General features: G+C 34.3%; 1 protein-coding gene across 1 annotated transcript; it reads left to right on the forward strand.

The window, feature by feature from the left end:
- On the forward strand, nucleotides 1-27,976 carry LOC136035312 (venom protease-like). Its single transcript, XM_065717020.1, has 6 exons — nucleotides 1-134; nucleotides 10,911-11,075; nucleotides 18,780-18,906; nucleotides 22,000-22,262; nucleotides 26,443-26,597; nucleotides 27,733-27,976. Exons 1-6 carry the CDS (start codon nucleotides 83-85, stop codon nucleotides 27,889-27,891), a joined length of 921 nt encoding a protein of 306 aa, XP_065573092.1. The 5' UTR covers nucleotides 1-82; the 3' UTR covers nucleotides 27,892-27,976.
- Nucleotides 27,977-27,991: the final 15 nt, after the last annotated feature.

Raw genomic sequence — 27,991 nt, forward strand, 5'->3', positions numbered from 1 at the left:
GAATGCTTAAATTAATTATATAAACATTTAGTATTTCTCTGGATAGGGCATAGCTAATACTTGATATTTAAAACAAGAAGTTATGAAGGATTTAGTCATATTTCTATTAGTTCTGCCTCTGAAGCAACTTCTAGGTAAATTCGTAATTCATTGTTGTACTTTTTTTTTTGTTGGCATCACACGATAGAACGAGATAGGGTATCGGGGCACACACAGGGCCCGAACTAGGGTTTTTCGGGGAGGTTTACAAAAGGATTTTTGTTCAGGGGGAAGGGGCAAAAAACTTCAAAAAGTGCATCAAAAATTTGGTAAATATGCATTTTTGTTACGTTCTTACGAGCGGGACAAACATTTCGGGGGAGGATGGTTCAAAAACCCTAGCCCCCTCTGGATACGACCTTGGGTTCAAATATCGATCTATCTAAGGCAAAAGCAATTAGCTAGTAAACACAGGGTAAAAAGGGGGAAATTTTCTGTTATTTAGGGCAATAAGAGAGATTTTAATGGTTTTCTTCCATATGGAAAATGCTATGATAGAGAATTTCCAATCGAGTGATACCTTAAGAATTATATTTTGAAAAAATTCATCTCAAAACTGTTGGTTTGTTTTCATGTATTGCTAGGACATATAGAAAACAAAATTCAGCGACAGTAGGTAATATCAGCAGTGGCAAGATAGCTAAAAGTTCAAGGGTGTACCCGTGTCTGTGGACACAGCAACTGCTGAAGAACAATTTACATATATTTAATAAAAGACATCCACTTACAGCGTTAGGGGAAGGGGGGAGAAATAATTTTCCCCTGAGTACCAAAATTTACCTAGTCCTTTGATATGAATGTTGCGTTAAAACCAAGGACTGCTGTAGCATTACCTATAGTAAACAGCCACAAGGCTTCACTGTATCATTATATGCTTATGATTTATTTCTGTTTCCCAGAGGCATTTCGTATAAAAGAAATGGGCGTATAAACTTTGGAGGGGGCTCGTTCAGTTGAAAATCAGAAGTTCTAGAGCCATTTTTAATATTTAAAATTGATTGGAAGGTAACCAGCCCCACGCCTTTTTTCCTTGAATATATTCGATCAAAATTTCAGTTATGGTCAGAACTTTGTAAAAATTTTGTACCTTATTTGCATGGCGTACGTCATATTCGTCCCTTGCATTTCTGCTTATCGTTATGTTCACAAAGGGGACACAGAGGCCATCTAACAGGCTATTGGCAATTAGATCATGCATCCAAAGCAAACCACTGTTTTCCTTCAAGTCTGTTATTAGATAAATTTTTCAATAAGATGTTTTGCCTTAAACTGAGTGTGTTGGGCGATAATTCAATTAAACGATAGATCGATGTTTTGGCTTTCTAAATTTGTTATAATGATTTCGATACCTCCGATAATTTTTGTTTGTTGTCTCAGATCAATTAAGTCTTCGCTTTGCCAAACTTCAATAACAAAAATTGTAATTAAAGAATATTTTTTCATGATTTTTTCGAAATATTGAACCATATTGTTTTTTTACAATATATTTTTATTACCATACAAATATAGATTTGAAATTACACGGGCTCAGCCTCTGGATAAAGGAAAATAACTACTGGTTATTTTTGACTATTCAGAATTAGTGGTATTTCAATATTTTCCCCTGAAAATCGTTATGCCTTTTCGTGATTAAAGAAAAAATCAGGTTTTTCAATTGAAAGTAAAGATCAACATTAAAAGTTAAACGAGCAGAGATTATAACAATATGCGGAGGACAACCCCTTCACATAACCTCGCTCTTCACGCAAACGTTATTTAGAATGTTCACTTTTTGTTCATAATAGATTGGAATACAAAGTCACATTTTAGCGTAAAGAGCAAAGCATTTAAGAGGAGGCATCACCCACATCCCCCCACTGAAATTATCCCCAGAAAAAAAAACGCCTCCCGAAAAATCTGTTTACTTCCCAATTACAAATGCTATGTTTTTTCCAACAGGCAACAGGCTTCCCTTTTTTGAATTAAATAAAAAACAAGTTTTTTAACTGAAAGTACATAACTCTTTACACTAAAGTTAATATCACTGGTATTTAAAAGGGGCTAGTTCGATTTGGAAATTCGAAGTACTAATACTCTTTTTAAAAGTCAAAAATGCTTAGAGGGCAATTATACCTCTTCTGTAGCTTATAATTTTCCCAACATTTCTGATCAAAATTTAAGATAGCTATTTTGTTCAGCATAGCTGAACGGTATTGTAACTATACGTCCAGGGCTATTTCGTTGGTGAGCCCCACCCCCACAGTTCCTCAATTTGCCTATTATGTTGAAAAACTAAATATTGCCTTAAAATTAAACAAAAAAGCATGTGTGTATGCTGTTTGCAGTATCCCAAGAACGCCTGTGGTTGTTGATAACTTCGAGGACCACACTGCCTTTCCATGACGAAAATATAACAGCTCATAATAGGGATGAAACTTTTTAATCAACAGTGAAAAAATAGTCAAACTGTTGTATTTTGAACTGTTATATTTTCGACTGTGGTTGTTATGTTCCATCTTTCATATTATTGCTTCTGCTCTTAAAATTTAACTAAATCAAAAGAGTGCGAGTGCATCCATTCTGTCAAAGAACATAGGAAGGTTTTTTGAAAATGGTATCAAATTTTATTTTTTAGGTCAACTAGAAGAGGTGCATAGCTAAATTGAACACTGCTATTTGTGTCCAGATTTTAAAAGGGTTTATGTTGTTAAAAGTTATTAAATTGTTTTTTCTAGCATACAAATAGCAGGCCAAACTATAAATTCTTAGAGAAAAACTGAAAAGTTTAAGCTATTATTTTATTTTTCCCTGAAAAGACTATGTCAATATAAAATGAACAGAAACCAATTAAAAAAATTTTCCCACAAAATAAGCTTTTCAAAGAAAAATAAAAATTCCATTAAACCAGAAATGAGCAAAAATAAAATCAAATAATCTACCAAGCGTAAAACTACCACGAATCAGCATCGATGAATAAATGAAACCCGAAACGAACAGAAACTAAAATAAATAGCCGAGTTCAACTCAAAAAGAGCAGAAGTTAAAATGAGTAGGGTTTAAAGCCTCTATGTCTTCCCCAGGCCAGAACTAATTTGGATTTTACTAAAAAATGAACTGTTTTCACTTTTATAACTATAATTATTCGAATATTATTAAAATTTTAAGGAATAAATATCAGCTAATATGTATTAAACTGACAGTACGCATGCATTTGTATTTTTATCATTAAAGGGCAAATTATATTCTGGCTTTGGGAAGACATAGAGGTTTCGCGCCCTATTCATTTTAATTTCTGCTCGTTTTGAATTTGACTCGGCTATTTATTTTAGTTTCTGTTTGTTTCGGGTTTCATTTATTTGTCGATGCTGATTTGTGGTAGTTTTACGTTTGGTAGATTACTTGATTTCCCTTCTTAAGGAATTGGAACAAAAAGTCAAAACTTTACCGCAAAGAGCAAGGTCTTGAGGAGGGAAACTCATTTAATATACATAATAATTTCTGTCCGTTTAAGTTTTGATGTTGCTCCTTACTTTCAGTTGAAAGACTTTTTTACAATTTAATTTCTGATCCCGGCTCCCCCTTTATGAAATGTTCGTTCATCCACGGAAAAAAAAAACACCGTGGAAAGTTGTTTACAAATAAAAATGCCCTTCCCCTTTCCAAGGGAATTCCCCCAAGACAGTTCTATTCTAGCTGAAATTTCATCCTGAAGATTTTTTGCATATGATCTGGGGAGAAAAATGTTTCTTAGAGGACTTTCTTTTGAAAAATACTTTAATTTCTGATTGTTATTAAAATCATGGCTGTAATCCTCTTCTCAGTGGAAAAGGTTCCCAGAAAAAAGGTAGCAAAGGGGCGTTTTGCAGCAAAGGTTTTTCAGAGGGGGGATGGGTCACAAAAAAAACTTTTAAAATGCATAAAAAATGTGAAATTGTGAAATTGATATCTACTCCCTTATGATTTCTGGAAATATTTCTGGTCTACGCTGATATTACGAAAGTAAAGAATAACACTAAACCCCAAAATGAGCAGAATTTACTCCGTAGAAGAGGAGAACTGTCCCTTCCTCATCCAAACCTCCACCTCAAGGTCGCAGAAACTTAAGAGTGTGCTCATTGGATCAAAAATTGAGAGTTCGAGTCCTTTGCGCGGGGGTCGAATTTTCCAGGGGGATCCGTGTAGGGCTATTCTTTGGAGAATATTTTCTGTGGGGGTGTTTTCTGCAGGGGGATGGGTATTTTCCAGGAGGGTTAATGCCGGCCACCGAAAAAAGGACAAGCAAAGATAAAAAAAAAGAATGCTAATGTTTTTAATAAAAAATACGCATCGAACGAGGTATGTTCAATGCCGATAAAAGCCGAAAAAGAACATAAAAACGTCTAACAATAATAAATAGAGGATTGCGACTAATCAATTGAAGGAGATAATGTGAAAATCAGTATTGTTCCTCATTAAAACTAAAATTGTTTAAGATCTAACCTGCATTAGGTTGGACTGCATTACCTGGATTTGATTAGAGTAGCTTAAATACATTTGGTTTGCCATTATTATGTCGGAGGGGGGGGATCAAGAGTTTTTGCTTTCCTTTAAAAAAATGTCGTTTCTAATTTTCTTATCTCTTCTTGCATTATTGTTATTGTTCCATTCTTCTGGTTTCGTATTGCTATTGTTTTTATTCTTTTGTTGTGTTAATATAAATGAATAGATAAATCTTAAAACAAATACAGCTTAAATTGAATATATAAATCAAGCTTAAAACGAACACAAATATATGTACTAATATAAATGAATAAATAAACGTTAAAACGAGTAAAGCTTTAATGAAATATGCGAATCAAGATTGAAACAAACAAAAATCACTACTGCCTCCATCCCTAACTGTAAAAGTTTAAAACCTGTGTGTCATTGGCGCTTTACTGATAATGGCGCTTTATTACAAACATTTTCTTACTTATAACAATAATGAAAATAAAATGAAAATAAAGTAACATTTTTAACTGACGGGCTTATCAGCAGTTGATATTATCATATATAAGATATTTAGTTTAACCTTCCCAAGACCGTTCACGACAAATTTAGTTTCACTACAAACGAGTAATTAGCTACTGCCTCCTTCTTAACTTTAAAATCTAAAGCCTATTACGTCATTGGCACTTCACTGAAAGCGAATTTTTACAAATATTCTCTTTTCCAGTTATTGCAGCATTGAAATGAAATTACACTATTCAAATTTTACTTATTCAATTTTTTTTATTGTTAAAAAAAATTTAGTTTTTCCAATTTATTTATATAATTACAGTTAAACCTTTAGCCTCCTTACAGTATATTAAACACTTATTAAATGGGTTCAATACTTTGTGGCAATTAAACGTTTCTCCTTTTACTATAAAAAAAAAAACAAGAGCTAAGAGCTCATATGGCACTTGCGACGAGGCGAGAAAAGCTAAGAGCCAAGAGATCATATGGTATGAGCTCTAACAAAATTCTATGAATCAATAGATTGATTTAAAACGGAAAATAAGAGGCTTAATGCCGGTCAGGATTTAAAATAAGAGCTCTGAGTCACGATGTCCTTCTAAATATCAAAATTCATTAAGATCCGATCACCCACTCGTAAGTTATAAATACCCAATTTTGTTCTAATTTTTCCTCTCCCTTTAGCCCCCCAGATGGTCGAATCTGGGAAAACGACTTTATCAAGTCAAATTGTGCAGCTCCCTGAAACGCCTATCAATTTTCATCGTCCTAGCACGTCCAGAAGTACCAAACTCGTCATATCACTGAACCCCTCCCCCCAACCTCCCCAAAGAGAGTGAATCCAGTACGATTCTGTAAATCACGTATCAAGGACATTTGTTTATTCTATCCACCAAGCTTCATCCCGATTCATACACTCCAAGTGTTTTTCCAAGATTTCCCCCTCCAACTCCCCCCAATGTCAAACGATCTGGTCGGGATTGTAATAAGAGCTCTGAGACATGAATTCTTTCTAAAAATCAAATTTCATTAAGATCCGATCATCTATTCGTAAGATAAAAATACCCCAATTTTCACGTTTTCAAAGAATTCCGGTTTCCCCCTCCAACTCCCCCCAACATCACAGGATCTGGTCGGAATTTAAAATAAGAACTTTAAAGCACAAGATCCTTCTAAATATCAAATTTCATTAAGATCTGGTCACCCTTTCGTAAGTTACAAATACCTCAATTTTCAAAATTACCCCCCCCCCTCCAATTCCACCAAAGAGAGCAGATCCGGTCCGGTTATGTCAGTCACGTATCTTAGACAGGTTTTTATTCTTCCCATCCAGTTTCATCCTGATCTCGCCGCTTTAAGTATTTTCTAAGATTTCCGCCCCCCCCCCCCCAACTGCCCCCCCAATTACGCTTGATCCGGTTGAGATTTAAAATAAGAGATCTGAGTTACGAGGTCCTTCTAAATATGAAGTTTCATGAAGATCCGATCACTCCTTCGTAAGTTAAAAATACGTCATTTTTTCTTATTTTCAGAATTAACCCCCCCCCCCCAATAGATCGGATCCGTTCCAATTATGTAAATCACGTATGTAAGACTTCTGCTTATTTTTCCCACCAAGTTTCATCCCGATCCCTCCAATCTAAGCGTTTTCCATGATTTTAGGTTCACCCACCCCAAACTTCCCCCAACGTTACCAGATCCAGTCAGGATTCAAAATAAGAGCTTTGATACACGATATTCTTCTAAATATAAAATTTCATTGAGATCCGATAACCCGTTCGTAAGTTAAAAATACCTCATTTTTTTCTAATTTTTCAGAAATAACACCCCCCCCCCTAACTATCCCAAAGAGAGCGGATCCGTTCCGTTTATGTCAATCATGTATCTAGCACTTGTGTTTATTTTTCCCACCAAGTTTCATCCCGATCCCTCCAGTCTAAGTGTTTTCCAAGTTTTAGGTTTCCCCTCCCAACTCCCCCCCCCCCCAATGTCACCAGATCCGGTCGGGATTTAAAATAAGAGCTCTAAGATACGATATCCTTCTAAAAATCAAATTTCATTGAGATCCGATCACCCGTTCGTAAGTTAAAAATTACAGAATACCCCCCCCCCCCAACTACCCCAAAGAGAGCAGATCCGTTCCGATTATGTCAGTCATCTATCTGGGACTTGTGCTTATTTTTCCATCAAGTTTCATCCCGATACCTCCACTCTAAGTGTTTTTCAAGATTTTAGGTTTCCCCCTCCCAACTCCCCCCAATGTCATCAGATCCGGTCGGGATTTAAAATAAGAGCTCTGAGACACAATATCATTCCAAACATCAAATTTCATTAAGATCCCATCACCCATTCATAAGTTAAAAATACTTAATTTTTTCTATTTTTTCCGAATTAACCGGCCCCCCACTCACCCCCCCCCCTAGATGGTCAAATTGGGAAAACGACTATTTCTAATTTAAGCTAGACCCGTCCCTGATACGCCTGCCAAATTTCATCGTCCTTGCTTACCTGGAAGTGCCTAAAGTGGCAAAACCGGGACCGACAGACAGACAGACAGACAGACCGACAGACCGACAGAATTGGCGATTGCTATATGTCACTTGGTTAATACCAAGTGCCATAATTATATTTAGATGCCTACCGGTACATAAATTTTAGCCCACTACGCCACTGCGCGCGAGGGTGGTTCTGACAGACAATAAGCTGAACGTAATCGACGAAATCAGGTTCCAATCCCGGTTTTCGACCTGTTGGTTAAATAGGTTATGACCATAACTGATTTTGAGATAACCATTCTTTTCATAATAGTTCAAAGGTCAGATCCCCAGAACCTATGGGGCTATTGTTAGGCAAATAGCTCACTGTTAAGATATAATGCTTTTATGGAAGGGGTGGTTGTGTAAAATATAGAAAAGGTTTATTCGATTTAAAATCGAAAGTTCTAGTTCTCTTTTTAATGGTCAACAGTGATCGGAGGGAAACTTGCCCTCCCCTTCCTATATTCTTTCTCCCTAATGCATCAGACCAAAATTGTGAGATAGTCATTTTGTTCAGCCCCTCAGTTATTTTAGCCAAATACCCCCCAGCCGCCGAAGCAAGGGCTATAAGTTATGTTGGCTGCCCATTATTTTGATCCTTTTTTTGAAAGGGTATTTTTGATCCTGGGTCTCCAAAAAGGTGAAGGGTATTAAGCCAAATTTTTAAGGAAATGTTGAGAGGGATGTCGAACACAATTAAAACATACTCTAGGCTTTCTGGTTATGAAAAGGGAATATCAACAATATCTAAAAAACAACTGAGGGCATTTAGCTGAAACTTATCGAGATATGCTGAAGAGATGTTAAAGAGAGATTGGAGGGCAATTTCTTTGCCCTCGTTTTGCCCCTCTGCCAAACACTGAACAGAATTTTTAAATCGTCATTTTCTTACCCCTAATCGTAAACTTTAATAGCTATACTTTAATGGATACCAATACTCCCATAGACCCGGAGCAAAGATTTTGAACTATGCAATTTGTCCATTTTTTTATGCATGGATTGTCATTAGGAAAATGGGGAATACTTCATTCTAGGTTTATTCGAAACTACTAAGGGTGTTAAGCTGAAATTTTTGAAGAATATAGAGAGGCATTATATGTAAAATCAATAGGCACTATCTGTATTTAGTTTGTCAAAAAGGAGGATTTGAAAGATTTAAAGAACACCTACGGGTATCAAGTTGAAACTTTCAGGGTGTATTGAAGGGGATGTTGAAAATATTGAAAATTTTCCTTCCGAAAATTTTGGTTCAAAATTTGGAAATAAACATCTTGTTCAAAATAGTCTTAAGTTTAAATACCTATGCTTATGAGGATGACAACCCCTCCCCCTTGGCCTTGCAAAGGGATGCAGAGCACAATAAATCACACTAACTGCAAGCTGGTTGTATGGTGGACATATCATCAATATGTAAGAAGTGGCTGAGGGTATTAAGTTGAAAATTTATAGGGGATGTTTAGAAGGATATTGAAGACAACCAACCCTCCTTGCTCTTCTTAGATGCTATCTTCCTTCATCACTGATCAAAATTCTGAAAAGGCAATTTGGCTATAACAGTTAAAAGTCAAGTCTTGTTACTCAGCCTCCAGAGATGCAATGCCCCTTCCCACAACCCCCCACACAAAGATTGTTAACTATACAATTTACCTTTTTTACTGGTAGGATTTACCACAAAAAAGAGACGATGTTTAATCTCAGGTGTGTATAAAAAGGATATTAAGATGAAACTTCGAGGAATAATGAGAAACATGTTTAGCTAAATAAAAAAAATAAAAAAATCTGTATCCAGTGTGTCAAAAAGGTTTATCTGCAATATCTCAAGAACATTTGAGGGTAATAAGTTTAAAATTTCAGGGTATATTGAGGATGTTGAAAAGTGGTAGGAAGGCAGCCAGTCCCCCTAATATTCCCTTTTTAGCTGCCCACCTTCCAAAAAACATCTAATCAAAATATTTTAAATAGCCATATTGTTGAAAATAGTCGAAGTCTTATAACAATACCTCTGGCAATGGGATAACCCCCAAAAACACTCGAGGCAAGCGTTATAAGTTATGTAAGTTGCCCACTGCTTATAAACAAGGTTGTGTTTTGGGAAGGGGGAGCCAGTTTGATTCTGAGTCTCCAAAAAGGCTAAGGGTATAAAGAAATTTTTTTAAGAAATGTCGAGAGGGATGTCAAGCGAAATCAAAACCCACTATAGGCTGAAGGATTGTCAAAAGACTCAGCCGCAATATCCAAGGAATGACCAGGGGTATTAAGTTGAAACTTTAAAGGCTTGTTGAAAGGGATATTGAAAAAGGAAGGGACACCCGCCCCTCTCTTGCCCCATTAGATGATCCCATTGACAGAAATAGAGATCTTAAAAATTGATTTTATTCAAAATTGTCATAAAGTCTATTAGCTATGCCTCCAGAGATGTCATGCCCCCACAGTCCCCGGGGCCAGGATTGAAATTTATATAATTTCTCCATTTTTTATATGCAGGATTTGTCACTGGGAAGGGGGGATGTTTAATCCTGTGTGAGCCTGAAAAGACAATGGGTATTGAGGCAAAATTTTTGGAAATGCAGAGGGGTATGTTCAGCTAAATTAGAAGAATCTATCTGCGTCCAAATTATTAAAAAGGCGTATCTGCAATATCTAAGGAACGGATAACGGTATTAACTTATAACTTTCACGGGCTTTCTACTACTACCACTATTGTGACTGCAAATGAGACTGGTTGCAACTACCACCGCGACTACTTCCAGCTGCGAGAACTTGCAACTTTGACTGTAACTGCTTACAACTGCTATTACATCTACTCGTGGCTACTTTCACGGAAAGTAGCAACTACCACCGTGACTACTTCCAACTGCAAGAACTTGCAACTGTGACTATAACTGCTTACAACTGCTATTACATCCACTCGTGGCTACTTTCACGGAAAGTAGCCACTACCACCGTGACTAGTTCCAGCTGCGAGAACTTGCAACTGTGACTATAACTGCTTACAACTGCTATTACATCTACTCGTGGCTACTTTCACGGAAAGTAGCCACTACCACCGCGACTACTTCCAACTGCGAGAACTTGCAACTGTGACTATAACTGCTTACAACTGCTAATCTACTCGTGGCTTTTTTCACGGAATATCGAGGTGGATTTTGAACTCCGAAACGTAAATTTTGAACTACGAGCTCCGAAACAAAATATCACTTTGATGTATTGAAACTTTTTTTTAGGAAAAAGAGATTTATTAAACAAATAAACACATTAACAACAGACCCAAAATTCATATTAATATGAAGTTCATATTTTTATAAAATGATTTTTCTCTTCTTGTTATGGCTTTAGTTTGATTTAAATACGGATTAATATATATCATATATATTTTAGTTTCTGCACAAGTTGTTTTTGACAACGAGTTTAAAGATGTTTTTTCTGGAGGACTTCCAGTAACTTTGGACAGCCAAAAGGAGGGATCAGCCTTGAATTCTAGGTGGTGTGGAATCCCTGGTAGGACAGCAACTAGAATAGTGGGAGGAAAGAGCGCAGCAATAGGTAAGCATAAGCTAAGCTACCATCTTATATACCCGTCAAATAACACGTTAGAATCAGAAATTTCTTTCGTATTTTCGGTATTTAAATTTGATTATTATCAAGCAATCTTGTAAGTAAAACTAGAAAAAAGGCAAAAACTAAATATCCTCTAGTTTCAAAAACTGATTAATCTGAAATAAAAAATCTTTATGTTCAAACTATGTGTATGCTACACATATCAAAATTAAGGAAAAGGGTATTCTCGATAAAGAAAATCTCGCATCAAGGGTAAACTGGACCCATCGTCAGACAAGAAAGTTGGATATGAAATCTAATTAATCTTAAGCAAGAGTAAGGATCCAGTTTGTTCCTCTCGGAGATCCACATTTGATCTAACCTCTGAGGAAAGAAGGAAGGAGAGCCGTGAATTTCAGTCATCTTCACAACCTTCAGAAGGCATCCCATCAGGTTTAAGCCAAATATAGATATAAGTTGCATCGGCAACATGAGGTGTTGCGGCAACCTTTGTTCAACTTTGCCGAGTAAAATGTTGCGAGAGCAACACTTTGGTTTTGTTTCTTTACTTCGATTAAACGCTGAAGTTATTAATCTGTAAGGATCTAAAAATAAATATTAGGTACACTAAATAGTAAAAGTTGCAAACCCCTCATTGCAACAAGCAAAAGTTGCAAGCCCCTCATCGCTGAATGTGATTATAGCCTAACAGCCGATTATTACTTACAAGTCCCCTACATGTCTTACCACTGGAACCAAATTGGTCTTACCATCAAATACACCGGAAACAAATGATAGGTACACCAACTATCAAAAGTTTTGAACCCCTCATTGCCAAAGATGATTATGAGCTAAGAGCCAACTGTTGCTCAAAACTCTCCTATATGTTGTACTATTGGTATCGGCCTATTTTTTGGTTTCAGTGTGTACCTTACAACTGAGGTTGCCAAGAACCTTTAAATTTTCAAACAGGTAATTGTTCTATCGAAAAGTTGATGACATATTCTTTAATCAGCTCATCAAGAGCTATCGACTGCCATCGGAAAAAAAATCTATCTGTCTTGGTTCAAAAGTTGACTTTTTTTGCCGTAGGTCAAGTTACTAACGTCATAACTTAGAAAGGAGCATTGGATAAACTCTAATTTCTTTAGCTATGAAAGAGCTTTTAAAGCTTACGAGGCAAATCTAATACCATTTCTGTATCGGCCTATTTTTGGTTTCAATGTGTACCTTACTACTGAAGTTATCAACCCCTTTAAACTTTCAAACTGATATATGTCATGAAGGAATTTTTCTACCAAAAAATGACTAATATATAGTTTGATCAGCTTATCAAGAGCTATCGACTGTCATCGAAAAAAATATCTATCTTAGTTCAAAAGTTGACTTTTCTGCCGTGGGTCAAGTTTCTAACGTCATCACTTAGAAAGGAAAGAGAACTTTTAAAGTTTAAGAGGCACATCTGATATCATTTCTCTACCGAAATCCCAAGTGCGAAAAACCGAATGATAAACTCAGCTGAAATCACGAAAAGAAATGGGTAGAAACAATTGATTTTTGTCCCAGGCAAGAGTTCTATGAAGCTTTCCTAAATGCAAAGTCATATTCATCAATTCGGCCTAAGTTCCATACTTTCCGTAAAACCGCAGAGTCAGAACCCTTACCGCTTACAAACAGTACGTGGTAACAAACTGTAGTAAGGAGCGACCCGGCTCAATAGTAACCAAAACTCTAAAAAATAGAATTTTGATGTCAATAGTTTTGAATTTTGAAGTCATCAAAAGAATCGCATTTTAGTGTTGATTTTAAATATATAAGTTTAATCAATATTAGTCCTACCTGTCAAAAGTTACTAGCCTGAGAAAATTTGCCTCATTTTAGAAAATGGGGGAAAATAAACCCTAAAAATCACACCATCAGATTCAGCGTATTAGAGAAGCTTACTGTAGAACTTTCAAGCCCCTATCTGCAAAAATGTGGAATTTCGCATTTTTTGCTAGAAGACAAATCACGGATGAGTCTTTTTTCCCTGGGGTAATTGTATCAACTCAGAGGTCCTAGAATGTCGCGAAAGGGCTCATTTTAACGAAAATTAAAAGTTCTAGTGCCCTTTTTAAGTGACCAAAAATTGGAGGGAGGCCTAGGCCCCCTCCCACGCTCATTTTTCCCCAAAGTCACCGGATCAAAATTCTGAGATATCCATTTATTCACCATAGTCGAGAAACCTAATAACTATGTCTTTGGGGGCGACTTACTCCCCCGCAGTCCCCGTGAGAGGGGCTGCAATTTATAAACTTTGACCTGTGTTTACATATAGTAATGGTTACTGGGAAGTGTACAGACATTTTCAAGGGGATTTTTTTTGTTTTTGCGGTTTGAGGGGAGGGGCCTACGTGGGAGGATATTTCCAAGGAAGAATTTGTCACGGGGGAACGAGAATTTCACGGGGATTTTTTTGGTTTGGGAAGGAGAGAGTTGAGGGGAGGGGTTAATTGGGAGGATCTTTCTATGGAGGAATTTCTCAAGGGAGAAGAGACTTTCAATGGAGGGGGCGCAGGATTTTCTAGCATTACTTTAAAAAAAAACAATGAAAAATAAATATGAAATTTTTTTTCTACTGAAAGTGAGGAGCAGCATTAAAACTGAAAACGAACACATATTATAACGCATATGATGGGTTTACCTGCTCGTAATACCTCGCTCTTTACTCTCAAGTATTTTTAGTAATTACAACTACTTATTGTACGGCCTTTGTGATTCAGGGGTCATTCTTAAGGAATTGGGACAAAATTTAAGCTTTAGTGTAAAGAGCGAGGTATTGACGAGGGATGAGCCCCCTCATATACGCAATAAAAACATACGAATACAGAAGTTCGCTACGTAAGTTAATTTGTAAGTAACGTATATTTCTTACTTTTGAAAACGTTCGTAAAAAATTAAAAGATATAGTTGCCTTTTTAAGTAATCAAAAAATTGGAGGGCAACTAGACCTCCTCCCTCACACCTTTTTCCTCAAAATCTGCCGATTGAAACTATGAAAAAGCCATTTATCCAAGAAAAAATTAATATACAAATTTCGTTTTAATAATTTATTTGCTGAGAGCCAAGATCAAAACATGCATTAATTCGAAAACGTCCAGAAATTAAAAAAAAAACAAGTTTTTTTAAATGAAAGTAAGGAGCGACATTGAAACTTAAGACGAACAGAAATAACTCCGTATATGAAAGGGACTTTTCCTCCTCAACGCCCCGCTCTTTACGCTAAAGTTTTTTAACTGTTTTAAAATGTAGAGTTAAGAGAAAGAGTCAAACTTTAGCGTAAAGAGCGGGGCGTTGAGGAGGAAAAGCCCCTTTCATACACGGAGTAATTTCTGTTCGTTTTAAGTGTTAATGTCGCTCCTTACTTTCATTTAAAAAAAACTTGTTTTTTTTTTGTTTAATCTAGGAAGAAGCTCAAAAGAGGTGCTAGGAAAAAAGCAAGAAAAAACCAAATTGTTGCTCTCGCAACGCAATATAGGGGGAACTGAGGATTAGTAACCTAAATCATGCTTTTGAGAGTTCGAACTAATTGTGCCCGAGGTAGCCTCTAAGAGGGTGGAGAAATGGAGGTTCCTAAATGTCATCATTTGCATATCTCCTAGAATTAAACTCCAGGATATAACCGAGTTATATGAGAAATAAAAGCAAAGATTGCTTTTTCTTATATTTGGATGCATGGATGCACTTCAGACTCACTCGGAAGGAACGGTCTTAAATACTGGTCGTAAGAATCAATGTTAAAAGCATTTGTTTGGATTTCAACCAAATTTGCTGAATTATTAAGAGTTTACTCGGCTACAAATTACTCCAGAAATCTCTCATTTTAGCACATAGGGACCTTTCAACTTCTCTGGCAGCTTGATTCTGCTTTTACAAATGTTTTCGTGATTTCTGCGCTCTTCTAGTTGCCAATTCCCCACTCTAGGATATAACTACTCATGTCTGCCACTACCACATTCATCAAAGTCGCCGGAACAATTAGTTCGCATAAATTGTCAATCCATAAAAGTAATAAGAAAAGTTTCAACAAATGAAGACTGCCAGCTTTATGCTTGATTACATAGTTTTTTTTTGTTAAATTTGAATTGAAATAAATTTCGATATTAGCCGTATCCCATAAAGCCAAATAGTGCTGGTGGAGGTCATATCATATAACAAAAACTTACCAAAACAATAAAGAAAGAATACAATTTTTCTCCGTTTCGGAAGGGTGATAAATTTTTATTAACGAAATAAAAGATAAAACACCATTCCTAAAGCTGCTGAAGCAAGAGTCTTTAAGTTCGGATCTAACCTTACTCGAAGCTAACTAAATCACAACAAGGGTAATTTAAGCAAGTTTAATTACTCAAACCAAAAATATCGGCTGTTTTTTTGTTAAAGTAAATCAACTTAGAGTATTTGTTTGCTAATATGAATGTCTAAGAGGTGAGTATAAAAATCCTATTGGTTGATTTCAACTTTCTACCACAGAAAAAGAAAAATGAAATTTTGGAGTGTTTGCTTTCTCTTAGGGGTTCTCTGAACTTTTAGCAATAATAATCAGGATGACGTATTCTTAGGACCAAGCTACATTAGAATATCTAGCTGTGTAGCCAGAAAACGCAGAATTATCTCAATTTCTGATTTGTCGACTCTACGTTTCCCTCTGTGTCTGTCATTTCAAATCCTCGGTAAAAGGGTTGGAATAGCCAATAGTATACTTAATATAATATATATATATATATATATATATATATATATATATATATATATATATATATATATAATTATTATATAATAATATATTATAATATATAACATATAACTATAATATATTGTTATTAATATAATGTATATAAATATATATATATATATATATATATATATATATATATATATATATATATATATATATATATATATATATATATATATATATATATATAGATATATAATAGTATACTTTTCTTGTATTAAAACAGTGGAATAAATTGGTAATTGATGCCAAGTCAAAGCATCAATCGAGTCCTAGTTACTATTTTAAATTCTTTCTAAAATTGGCTAATGCCAATTTTTACAGTAATTGGGACATCAAGAGAAAAGATACAACAAGAATTTGAAAGTTGGATTGTAAGAGCACACTTGGATCAAATACGCTGTCTCTCTTATGTAAAAAGAATAAAAATAGATATGTTAGATAAAATGATTCTGAAGATTTTATCTGAAAATTTTACTAAACTGAGAAAATTAAGGATGTTACCAATTCTGATTGGTTTTGTATTGAAGTGTAATTTATAATTGAAACTGAGCGACCAAAAACTGGATTAATAAAAGCAATAACGTTATTTTAACCTAACTCAACGGGTAACAGCGTTGAATTCTTAGTCCGAAATGGAAAAAACAGGATATAATATAAGCAGTTTTGAACAACTAATTTTGGATTCTACTATGAACTATATAAAAAGTAGTTACTTTTTATGGCAAGTGTAGTCAAATTCAAAATAAATTTTGTTTTGTTATTTATTGGTGATATTCATGAAGGGCAATTTAAACCGTTTAATGAATGCTCTAGAGCTTGAAAGTTTCTTTAGCATTGTCTTAGAGTTGCTGTTACCTTACCACGGATAGGTTAAATCTAGTCTGTTTCTGAACTCCATATTTTATCTCTTTTGTGTAGTTACTCTAACAATGGCTACCGAATTGTACCTTCGCTATTTTTCTCTGTTGTGGTTTTTGATTTCATCCTTTTAAACTAATATTTTTTTTATTCCCTTAATAAGTTATTAGGATAGTCATTTCTATTTTTATAAGCTTTAATTTTTGTAATATCTGCGATCGTTCAAAAAAAGTGTTTTCTAATTTCTTATTCTTTAAGAAAGTTTATAGAAGTAGCTTTAAAATAGATGCAAAAAAGGAATTCCACTAAAGAGTTGGTGATGTGAAATGTTTGATTCCATTTTGAAGTGTACGTAAAAGCTTTACTTTTCCTTTTTCTCTTTCCTTTTCTGTGTATAAACAAGGGAGAATGACCGTTTTAGTTAAGACGAAAAAAATTGCTGCTACGTTTACCTACCTACGTAGAAAACTCTTTATGTAACTCACAATAAAAGCTTTCCTCAGTAGTTGCGATAAGTTAAATTACATTGTTTTTAGCGAGTCTTGGCATTATTTGTCATTTGTGACCTTCGAAAAGTTTCTCTGATCAAAAGTGAAAAACCTAGTTTATGAAAAACTTATGCATATGCAAAATTATAATTTTGAAAACAAAGAATAGTTCAAAGTTCACAAATTTCTTACAATAACTGATAAATTAAACAAAAAATTACCAAGTTTGAAGTTTAATTGTAATTCTACTCCTAAAAAGAAGCACCAGCGTAGCTGAGAGTTCAACTGAGATAGACGTCCGCGATCACTTGAATTTACCATGAGCAATACCAGTATTTTAAAGTCCTTGCAGTAAGCGACGTTGAAGCTCATGGTTAAGCGCTGAGAGTTCAACGGAAAGTGGAATTGGAATGGCAGTTGAACTCTCAGCTACGCTGATGCTCATTTTTTGGATTAGAATGTAGAGATAGCTCTGTTTGTAAATAGGCAAGTTTTCTATGGATCTTGGGACCTTTCTTTGTACCAACACGTCCTTCAGAAACCTTTTTAAATAAGTCAACATTTGACGTGCTTTGTTTTAATCTTTTGCCTTTGTAATAAGCTTTCCACTTCCTGTCATTTCTTTGGTCATGGATTTCTTATGGGGCACTCAGAAGCTGTTCTGGTGGCTCCAGAACCTATTTGTGAGCTCTGAGAGCCTGATCTTGCGTTCCTCGAACTAATTTCAGGGCTTCAAGAGCCATATCAAGCACGAATCCAGAACTTTGGGCTCCGAGAGCAATGATTTATTCTTCGATCACCATCCTGTGTTAGAAAGGTTGAAACAAGGATACCTAGAGTTTCAGCCAATTCTTGAATCGTAGTCAATTTTCGACTAAGAAGCTTTGAAGCGACATCCCAACCTTTAAATTTTTCTTTTCTGTAGGAAAATACGCATTGATCGTAAATCTAACAGAAATCCCAAAATTCTATTTGTTGACTTGAAATAAGAACTGACTTTTCCAGTTGAATGACAAACCCTCAATCCTGACAGTTATTTCACTGTTTCATGCATGTTGTTTCAACATTCTTAAAATAGCTAAGGTGCTCCGCTTTGGAGTAGAATTATTGTGCTTAAGTCAATCCATACAATGTCTTATTTTAGCTGAATATATTTTAAAATTCATATGAAAACAATGTATCTACAGTCCTTTATAAAGGACCTAATTGTGACAATTTTTTCTCACTTTTATAGCCCTCTCATTATTTACTTTCGTGTTAATCTTAGCGAAAGCAAATATCCACTGGTATTACTCTTAGTGAATGCAAGTGATCGCGGACGTCTATCTCAGCTTAACTCTAAAGCGTAGCTCAGGTGCTGTGCTTTGGAGTAGAATTATTGCGTTTAAGTCACTCCATGGAATAGCTTATAATAGATGAATATATTTTAAAATTCATATGAAAACAATGCATCTGCAGTCTTATATAAAGTACCTAATTTTGACGTTCTTATCTCACTTTTAAAGCCCTCTCAGTATGAATGCGGTATCTCTTATAACTATTTTTAGATTTTATTTGATAATTTTTCCGTTTTACTTTCTACAGGTTCTTGGCCATGGTTAGCAATCCTGTTAGATCAAAGATCAAAGGCATATATTTGCGGAGGGACACTCATGACAAACAGATGGGTACTTACAGCAGCCCACTGCTTGAGAAGCCAGAGTCCTCAAAGGTAAACCTAAAATAAAAATAAAAAAAAATAACCATAAAAATACAGAAGCTCAACGGAAAAAGTTCAAAAAACTTAACTATACGGTTTTAAAGATATCGTTCAATGGCTTTTGAGAATGAAGATAGGAACGAGATTGGCCTGTAGTTTTTTGGGTCTTTCACATCGTCACCCTCATGCAGGGCTATGACACGTGCTGACTTTAAGCAAATTGGGAAACGTCCACTTAAAAATATAAGTTGATAATATTAACAAAAAATCCTGTAACATCTGGTATTATCCGTCTTAATAGACTTATTGACGAGCCATCCATACCTTCCGACGACTCTTCAGTTGATATATAACTTGCAGTAATTTTTCCGCTGAGACCAGCATTAGAAAAAAGATATCCGATGGATGCGGCATGGAAGTAGAATATACTGAATCAGGTAAACTTCGAGTTGATGCCTAAAGTGATATTACCTGATCAATACTTGCGAAGTGCTCCTTTAGGAAACCAACAAAATTTTGCTTTCTTTTAACAATTTTCTTGTCTTTTGGTGACATCTCTTCCGGAAGGTTTTTCAATTTCTTTTTCTCAAGGCATTCATTAATAATCAATTAAGTCTTTTTGGAGACCTTTCAGCATTTTGAAATTTATGAAGATAATGTAACTGCTTCGCTTGTCACAGTAGCTTTGTCAAGCAATTTCCGTACTGCCAAAATTTGGCCTGATTTTTATGTGTAGGATCTGCCAGGAATTTTCTGAAGAGGTTATCTTTTGTCTGGATAGAATACAGAACAGCAGTTGTAATCCATAGTATTTTCGGTTTAAAATAACGCCTAGCTTGCTGACTTGATAAAGGACATGCCTTATTTCGAACCGGTCAATGAAGTACTTAGTAGCTTTGTCCACGTTGTGACATTCTAATCAGGGAGACCGGTTAAATTGGAGCAGTAAACATTTCAGTTTATCAATCGAAGTAGCGCCCAGTCTTATTGTGCTCAAAGAATAGGGTACAGGGTAATATCCGGTTTGAAGGTCGCACAGCATCATAAAATGGTCAGAAGTATCTTCAACTAAAACGTTACAGCCCAGTGTCTCAAAATCGGTGAAAATATTGTCAATTAACTACGCCGATGACTCCGTGATTCTGTTCTGGATCCAGCATGTTGGAAGCAAACCCACAGACGTACAACTCGTTACAAAGTCAACAGCAATATTATTTGAAAGCATTGAAATGACATCCCTATGAACATTACTAATATCAACATTAAAGTCACCCATCATCATTAATTTACATTTTGTTTGGGTCATCAGCGAGCTGAGTGCATCAAGCTTTTCTACAAATTGTTTAGCAGCCGAACTCGGTGGCCTATATAGTGCGCAACATAACACTTTTGAAAGACTTAAATCTACCTTAATAACAAAAAATTCAAATGAGCTTTCTTCATAAAGGTAATCATAATCTTCACTTCTCTTAAATGTATACTATCATTTAAAAAAAAAGCCAACCCTCCTCTTTGTCTACCTATTCTGTTTTAAATAACGACTTATCATTTATATGAGCTGGCTCAGGAGATTACTTATTTAAAACGTTTCACATGCACCAAATACATCAATCTTATGGTAGGAAAGTAATGTTGAAATTTTTCTAAACTACTTATAAATCCACAACAGTTTAAAAATGCCGTTCTCACACACTTCTTAGTTGGTTTAGTCGCAATCATTCCAGGAGAAAGGTATTTTTTCGTGGGTAAATTATTAATAAGAAAATCACAAGTATTTTCATCCTCTCTATCAAGGCTTGATAGAATCTGTAATAAATTCAAGGGTCCCCCCTCAAAATTACTCCATCTATCGCATATTTCACGACAGCCACCACCATTCAAATTAAAAAATTAATTCTCAACCGTATTCCCCACTTTGCGGTGGGCTGGGATGGCACAGAGGAAAAAAGTGACTTTTTTGAAGTTTCAAACGCGGACGGTGCGGCAGCATGTTCCTGTAAAATTTCTACAACAAAAGATATACGGCAAAAAAACTTAACTGATTTTAACGAATTTAGGTCTATGAGCTCGGAGATAGATGAATATGGATAAAAGTAAAAGAAATACGACAAAAAAGAATGTATATAAGATTAAAAAGAGCAAACAGAAAGAAAACAAAAATAAAGTAGACAGACAACAGGATAAAGACATTTTCAAGTAGGGCGCTTTACTACGCCTTTTAATAGGAATATCTTTTATAATCACTAATTTCTCTTTGAATAACGTCTCAATGTTTTCACTGAGAGACTGGCCTGATTTCTCTTGTGGCAATCTATGAATAATTGAATTCAGTTGGCAATCCTCAACTTCTAGTTCAAGCTTCTTTTTTTCGAGCTTCAGACACTCAGCTTGATGGCATTTGATAGAACATCGCAGTTCTACTATTTCAGCATCTTCATCTGCTAAGCCTTGCCTGTGTGACAGTATGTCAGACATAACAGTACCGATCTTGGAAGACATACAAGCCTGTTGCACTTGGTCGAAGATTGATCAGTAGAATTCCTGATGGAAATCAGGCATTGGTTCATGTTTTAAAGTGCTTTTTCAAATGATGTTTAAGTCACTGCCATTGCTGAATATTTTTGCTATAATAGCTACTCAGGAGAAAAATTTAGCTTAGATAAACATAAGGAACATAAACATCTATATCTAGCTTAGGTAAACACGCAAAAGGGGCAATATTGAACCCGCACTTTCCAAAAAAATGCAGCTATAACTTCACTTCAATTGGCAATATTCCTTAAGCTTGTAGTCACCACTTCAGTAAACCGGTCAAATAAGTTAACTTGGCAAAGTAGAAGCACCGAATTGAAAAAAGTTCAAATACTTAGGAAGATAAAAAAATCCATGGGAAGTCTTAGGAAGTACTTAAAGATTATTTCTGTGCAATTGTTAAAAATGGTGAATATACAGACTTGTATATCGGGATAGCATCTTGATTCCTGTTTTAACTAGGGATGGAATAATGTTTTAAAAATTTGAAGGACCACATACCTAGAGGTTGATAATTGAAGTTCCAGAAAATTATTTTTTTTAATTGAAAAATGTTAACTCTATTATTTTTAGAATAAAAGTGCGGCTAAAGGAGCACAATATAACGTCAATTAATGATGGTTTGCACATAGATGTTGGCGTGTCACGACTGCTCATCCATCCTCAGTACATAGAAAAAACACATACTAACGACATTGCATTGGTTCAGCTTTCGAGGAGGATCCCTTTTAGTGAGAGATTGAGACCTTCGTGCTTACCTTCCTCCCTTCAGTGGGTTAATACTGACTTGACAGGGGCAAAAGCAACTGTTATTGGATTTGGCCGAAGATCGTTTAGTAAGTAGCTATAACAATATTCAAATTTTCACTTTTACACACAAATGGCGTTATTGTTTGTACAAAACGCAAATTTATGTGCAAAAAGATCATGAGTGAAATGAAATCTTCAGCAAATGGTTTTAAAGTTACAAAAAACAAATTTATCTATAGGTTCTTAGTTTGATATCAAAATTTAGTTCGTTTTCAGTTTTTCCTGTTCCACCCTTTGTTCATTTATTTGTCTTGTGAGAAGAAAATAAACACTTACGTCTTGTTAAATTTTGAAAAGTTTATCTTAAGGTTTTACCTTAGTAAATTACGTGTTAAAAAAGGACAAATTTAATCTTGTTTTTGTCTATTTATTAGTCTCCATTTGTATTTCACAACCGATTTTTTTTTCTATAAATTTTCTTTTAAATTTTAAACTGGACAAAATGATGGTCTAAAATTTTGACCGTATCTGTTTAGTGAAGTTAGCTAAAAAGTGTGTGTGACGACTGGTCACCTTCCAAATATTCCCTAAATTCCCTCTTAACACGCCCTGAAAGTTCCAACTTAATGTCCTTTGCTGTTACTGAGATATTGCTGATGAGCCCCGTTGAGAACCAGCGGGCACATTGTGTGTTTTCACATTGTTAAACATAACCCGAGTCTTTTCGAAAATTTCGAACCTTTGATGCTCTTTCATGAGCACAGTAGATACTTCTCACAGTTCTGTGATTAGTAGAATAATCGGTCAGTTCCTTTTTTTTATTCTATCAATGCGTCCAATTGTAAATATGTCTTTTTTTTACTTTACAGATGTATGCTAGGAGCTTCAGCCATAGAACTTGAATAATAGCCTGTTGGAATTATTGAGTTTCAGAAAAATATCAGTATTTCAGTGGAAAAGCAAAGACCTATATAGAAGCAAATATTAATCTAAAATAGGTTTCACCGGAATTTAAAGCTATTAGCACCACTGACAGTGCAGCATCATCTGGTTGGAATTTTTGTTTTTTTTGTTGTTTTTTTTTACAATTTTCAATAGTGTGTATCTAGATTATCAACTTCTACATTTTAATTAACGACCCCTGTCACTTCTGCTAAAACCTAAGGTTTTTCAAAAGTATAAAAGATCTGAAGCCGAACTGGCCAGCAATGACAAAGCAAAGAAGTGAATATAAAAATGACAAACGGGTCAATGGCCAGTAAACGAAAACAGAGAGAACAAAAATCCAGTTTTAACTTATAAATTTTCAAAACTATTGGGCAAATTATTTTTAATTATAATTTAATACTAAAAAGACTAGATAGTGATATAAATTGGAAACCGGTTTTTAATTGTAAGCAACTTGGCCCATTTGTAAATCCTACTTACAAACATGTTATAACAGGGGACTTGTCAATAATAAAGCAAGATGATCTTCAAATTATAATTTGAATATAAGTCTTTCTCATCATCTGAAACCATCGAGTGTTCTTGATGGCTTGGAAAATGATTTTGATTTATTTTTTGATAAGTGGTGTAAGAAAGAGAATAAAAATAAAGAGAGTTTTCAAAGTTGGAAGAATTTAATTATTAGTAGAATAAGAAATAAAATATATTCTAACTTAAAAAATAGTAACACTAAATCATTATTTTATAATGCGAAGATTAAACAAGCAATTGCTAATCTAAAGAATGAATTTGTAATTGTGCCAGTGGATAAAGCTAATAATAATTTTGCCATAACTTGTCAGAAGCTGTATTGTGATATCTTAAAAAGGGAGTTATGCACAACTAATGTTTACGAAAGGGTAAATATAGAGGATGAGAATTTAATTGAAAAGACTGAAGAAATACTTTTTAAAAATTTTAATATTAAAATAAATGACAATGATAAAAAGTTCCCTTTCCTATACTGGACTGTAAAATTTCATAAGAATCCCCCTAAACCACGGTTCATTGCTGGAGCAGCTAAATGTCCAACCCGCATTGCTGCTACTGACCTCTCTTTAATTTTAAAGGAAATTATAAATAAACTTAAAACCTAATGATCTGGTATTAAAAAATTTTCGAATTTTAATCCATATTGGAGTGTTAATAATTCACTGCAGGTAATAGATTCTTTAACAATGGTTTCAGCTAAAAGAATTTAGTCTTTCGATTTTGCGAGAATGTATACTAATTTATCACTTAATGTAGTGTTTGATAATTTAAAAACTGTTATCAAGAAAACTTTCCTCTTATCTAGTAAAAGGTTCTTAAAAATAGACATTTATAATAAAAAAGCTATATGGACAAACTGCTTTAATACTTCAGTTAACTTGAGATGTTACAGCTTGGATATGATTTTTGAGTTATTGGAATTTGTTTTATACAATACTTATATAAGATTTGGGGGTGATTTGTACAAGCAAATTGTGGGAATTCCCATGGGGGGGGAATGCCAGCCCATTTATAGCTGACTTGTTTTTAAGTCAACTAGAATATAAATATATGATGGATAAGAATAATCCAATTAATTTAAACACGCTTTGTCAAATAATAAAAGATATTTAGATGATATTTTGGTCTTAAATTGAAAGGATTTCATTGATATTTCTAAAAATATATATCCATCAGAGCTTATTCTTGAGCCTAGTCATGGCGCTGGTCATGAAGATCATTTCTTAGATTTAAATATCAATATTTGTGATAATAATAAATTAAGTTTTAAAGTGTATAATAAAACGGATGATTTTGATTTTGAAGTGATTAGTTTCCCATTCCCTGAAAGTAATATACACTCAAATATCATATATTCAGCGTTTTTCTCACAGTTAATTCGTTATGCAAGGATTTGTAGTAAATATATTGATTTTAAAAATAGATGTAAAATCTTAAGCCAAAAATTGATATCAAGAGGTTTTTCTGCAAATAAATTATTTTGGCAATTTAAAAAATTTAGTTTTCATTATAACGAACTTTTAAATAAATATCAAAAGAATTATCTAGAAATACTTAAAGAAATTTTCAACTAATTTCGGAGGTTCGAGAAGTGTTGTCGCAGCGCCATTTATTTTGAATTGTGTTTCTAATTGAGCGGATTTTCTTAAGAATTAGCCACATGGTAAAGATGAATTCTATAATTGTTTAGTTCATTCAGGTTTTTTGCAATGTGTTAATATTTGTGATTTGGTAAAATTTATAATATTTAGTTTACCTATTGTTGCTAAAGGGAGGGATATATTAACAGGATAAGCTTGTTTTGGTTTTACTTGGTTGTTTTACATTTGCTGCTTTTTTTTTCATAGGCATGTATTTTGGGGGTGATACCTGACGCGGGGATGCCATGGATATTCTGTGGTAGCCACAACACTGTCCTGGGTAGAGAATTTAGAGTGGCGAAACCCAATATAGGTCAGTGTATTCTCCTGATGAGCCCTTATGTTGGGTGTTGCCTCTGAATTATTTGTCTATATTAATTTTTCTATTGTTTGGTAAATGACGACTTATACTTATTGACGACATGACTGACTGTCCATGGATTATTCTTTATGGTTGATTGTGTGTGGCTATGCTGTTTGACCTATGTGATTGTATGGATGAGTAGGGTTAAGGCCTCATTCAAGTGCTGGTCTATATTAATCACTAATTTAGGAAAACAGTCTTCCTTTTCTCCTTCTGTCTCTCTTTTTTTTTTGTGTTTGTGCTGTTGCATTGGTGATTTCTCTTTTCATGATATATATATATATATATATATATATATATATATATATATATATATATATATATATATATATATATATATATATATATATATATATATATATATATATATCTATTCACATATAAAATTGCCAGATACCTTCATGAAACGAGAAAAGTAACTGAACTATAAATTTAAAATAACAAATGAAATTTTTTTTCAAAATTATTAATATTCTTTTGATTTGAAATGTCGTTTTAGTGACGGAAACAGAGTTAACATTAAATATAAAAAAAAAGTTGATGCGATAATAACTGGATTTAAACAAAGGTATGAAAATGAAAAAAATTCGATTGCAAACATTATATTTATGATAATATCATATTTACATAAATATTATGTTAGGTTTCAACAGTTAGTTCTGTAAATTAGGCTATCAATTTTATTTCCGTGGAGACGAATTATAATTTCTGTAACATTTAAGAGAGAAGATAAGGCCATCTTTTACTTCACAGAATTTCCACTTATTTGGATTTTTATTGCAGCTGAAGGAGAACTAAGTGATGTAATAAAGGAGGTGGAGGTGATTATTTTTTCCAAACTTTCCTGTCTCCAAGCTTATTCTCGATTTAAAAACGTGCTAATCACCAGCAACACTATTTGTGCTGGTCACCCATTTGGAGGAAAAGACGCATGCAGGGTGAGTTGAAATTTAAGTTAAGTAGCTTGATAAGAAACAGAAGTATTCTATTTTCAGTTAAAAGTTAATTAAGAGAAATCAGTAGATTTGCTTCAAGAAACATTTTAAAATCTTAATGAATCATTAGTCTGATTCTATCGTATGACCTGGAAATTTTAATTGTCTAAGAAGGCTGAAATTACGGTTGCTTAAGTATCCTTTTTAGTGCTAGGTACAAGACAAGAAAATATTGGAGCAATGTGATTCACAATACTTATGGGAAACTTTTCAATAATGTTGATTCGTATTTTATTGAACAAAATTAGCTGTAATTTAGTCCTGTTCACCAGGAAAGACCTTACAACCAACGAAGGAGCTTCAAGGTAATAACAGCTGAGAAAGAACAGGAAAAAAAGTCAGTAAACAGTTTTTAAACTGCCAAACCTGATGCAATCTATTAGATATTTTTCTCAAGTTAAGAGATTGTTTTCGGAATGTAGTTATGGGTTTAGTTAACGCTTATTTATGATATCTCGTCCCAGTCTGAATGCTTTTTTTCCTCGCTAAAGGCTTTTATCTCAGCCCTGCTTCAGAGCACTTACAAAAAAGTATTCAGTCTTTGAGATAGGCCTTAACAGACGATAAATATCAAAAGGCTCTCATGATAATCCAAGTTATGTAGCAAAATAACCATAAAACTTTAAAATGGCACCAATGACTAACATATATTCCAATGGTTTCTAAATTTAAATAAAATTTACATATCATAGATGAATAGCTCCCCTAAATTATTGGTCTCTGTTTTATATTAATAATATGTTTATTCTGAAGCAAACAATGTTCAAATTTTGAGGAAATGTAAGTATTGATCAAGGAGTATTTATCTGTTGTAAATAACAGATAACAAAACGTCATCCGCTTATAACAGGAAACGTAATTTTTGAAAGATGAATGGGTAATGTGTATATGTGCATTTTCTTGTGTACTAGTTCACATTCTGCAAGTAATATTGACAGTTTTAAACAGTGAAAAAAAAACATTGCTCAGTTTTCCATCCAACCCTTAAAAATACAGTAGTGTCAGTGTTTTTGCCATTTTGCCTCCCTTTTTAAGGGAATAAAATTAAAATTTATTAACTCATTATATATCCTTCTAGGGTGACTCCGGTGGCCCTTTGCTCTACCAAGTGAGTGGTAGATTCTTTGTTATTGGTGTTGTGTCAACTGGTCATTTATGCGGCTCCGCTAGTTACCCTGGCGTTTACACATATGTTCCCAACTATTCTGAGTGGATTCTGTCTAGCATTGAGGAATGAATACAATTCTTTTTTTTATAGTATTTTCAGCATATCCTTGTGCTCAAATAGAAGTTATTTTTGAAAGAGTAAATGTATTTTCTTACTTATAGCACGAAGT

Source organism: Artemia franciscana, chromosome 14 (genome assembly GCF_032884065.1).
Source record: "Artemia franciscana chromosome 14, ASM3288406v1, whole genome shotgun sequence".
NCBI lineage: Eukaryota > Metazoa > Arthropoda > Branchiopoda > Anostraca > Artemiidae > Artemia > Artemia franciscana.

Bases quoted from the DNA above. Each gene is read 5' to 3' on its own strand.
- LOC136035312 (XM_065717020.1), top strand. From the start codon at position 83: ATGAAGGATTTAGTCATATTTCTATTAGTTCTGCCTCTGAAGCAACTT. The intron at 22,263-26,442 runs GTAAGTAGCTAT...TTTTTATTGCAG, and splicing joins ATTTGGCCGAAGATCGTTTA to CTGAAGGAGAACTAAGTGAT. The intron at 26,598-27,732 runs GTGAGTTGAAAT...ATATCCTTCTAG, and splicing joins GAGGAAAAGACGCATGCAGG to GGTGACTCCGGTGGCCCTTT.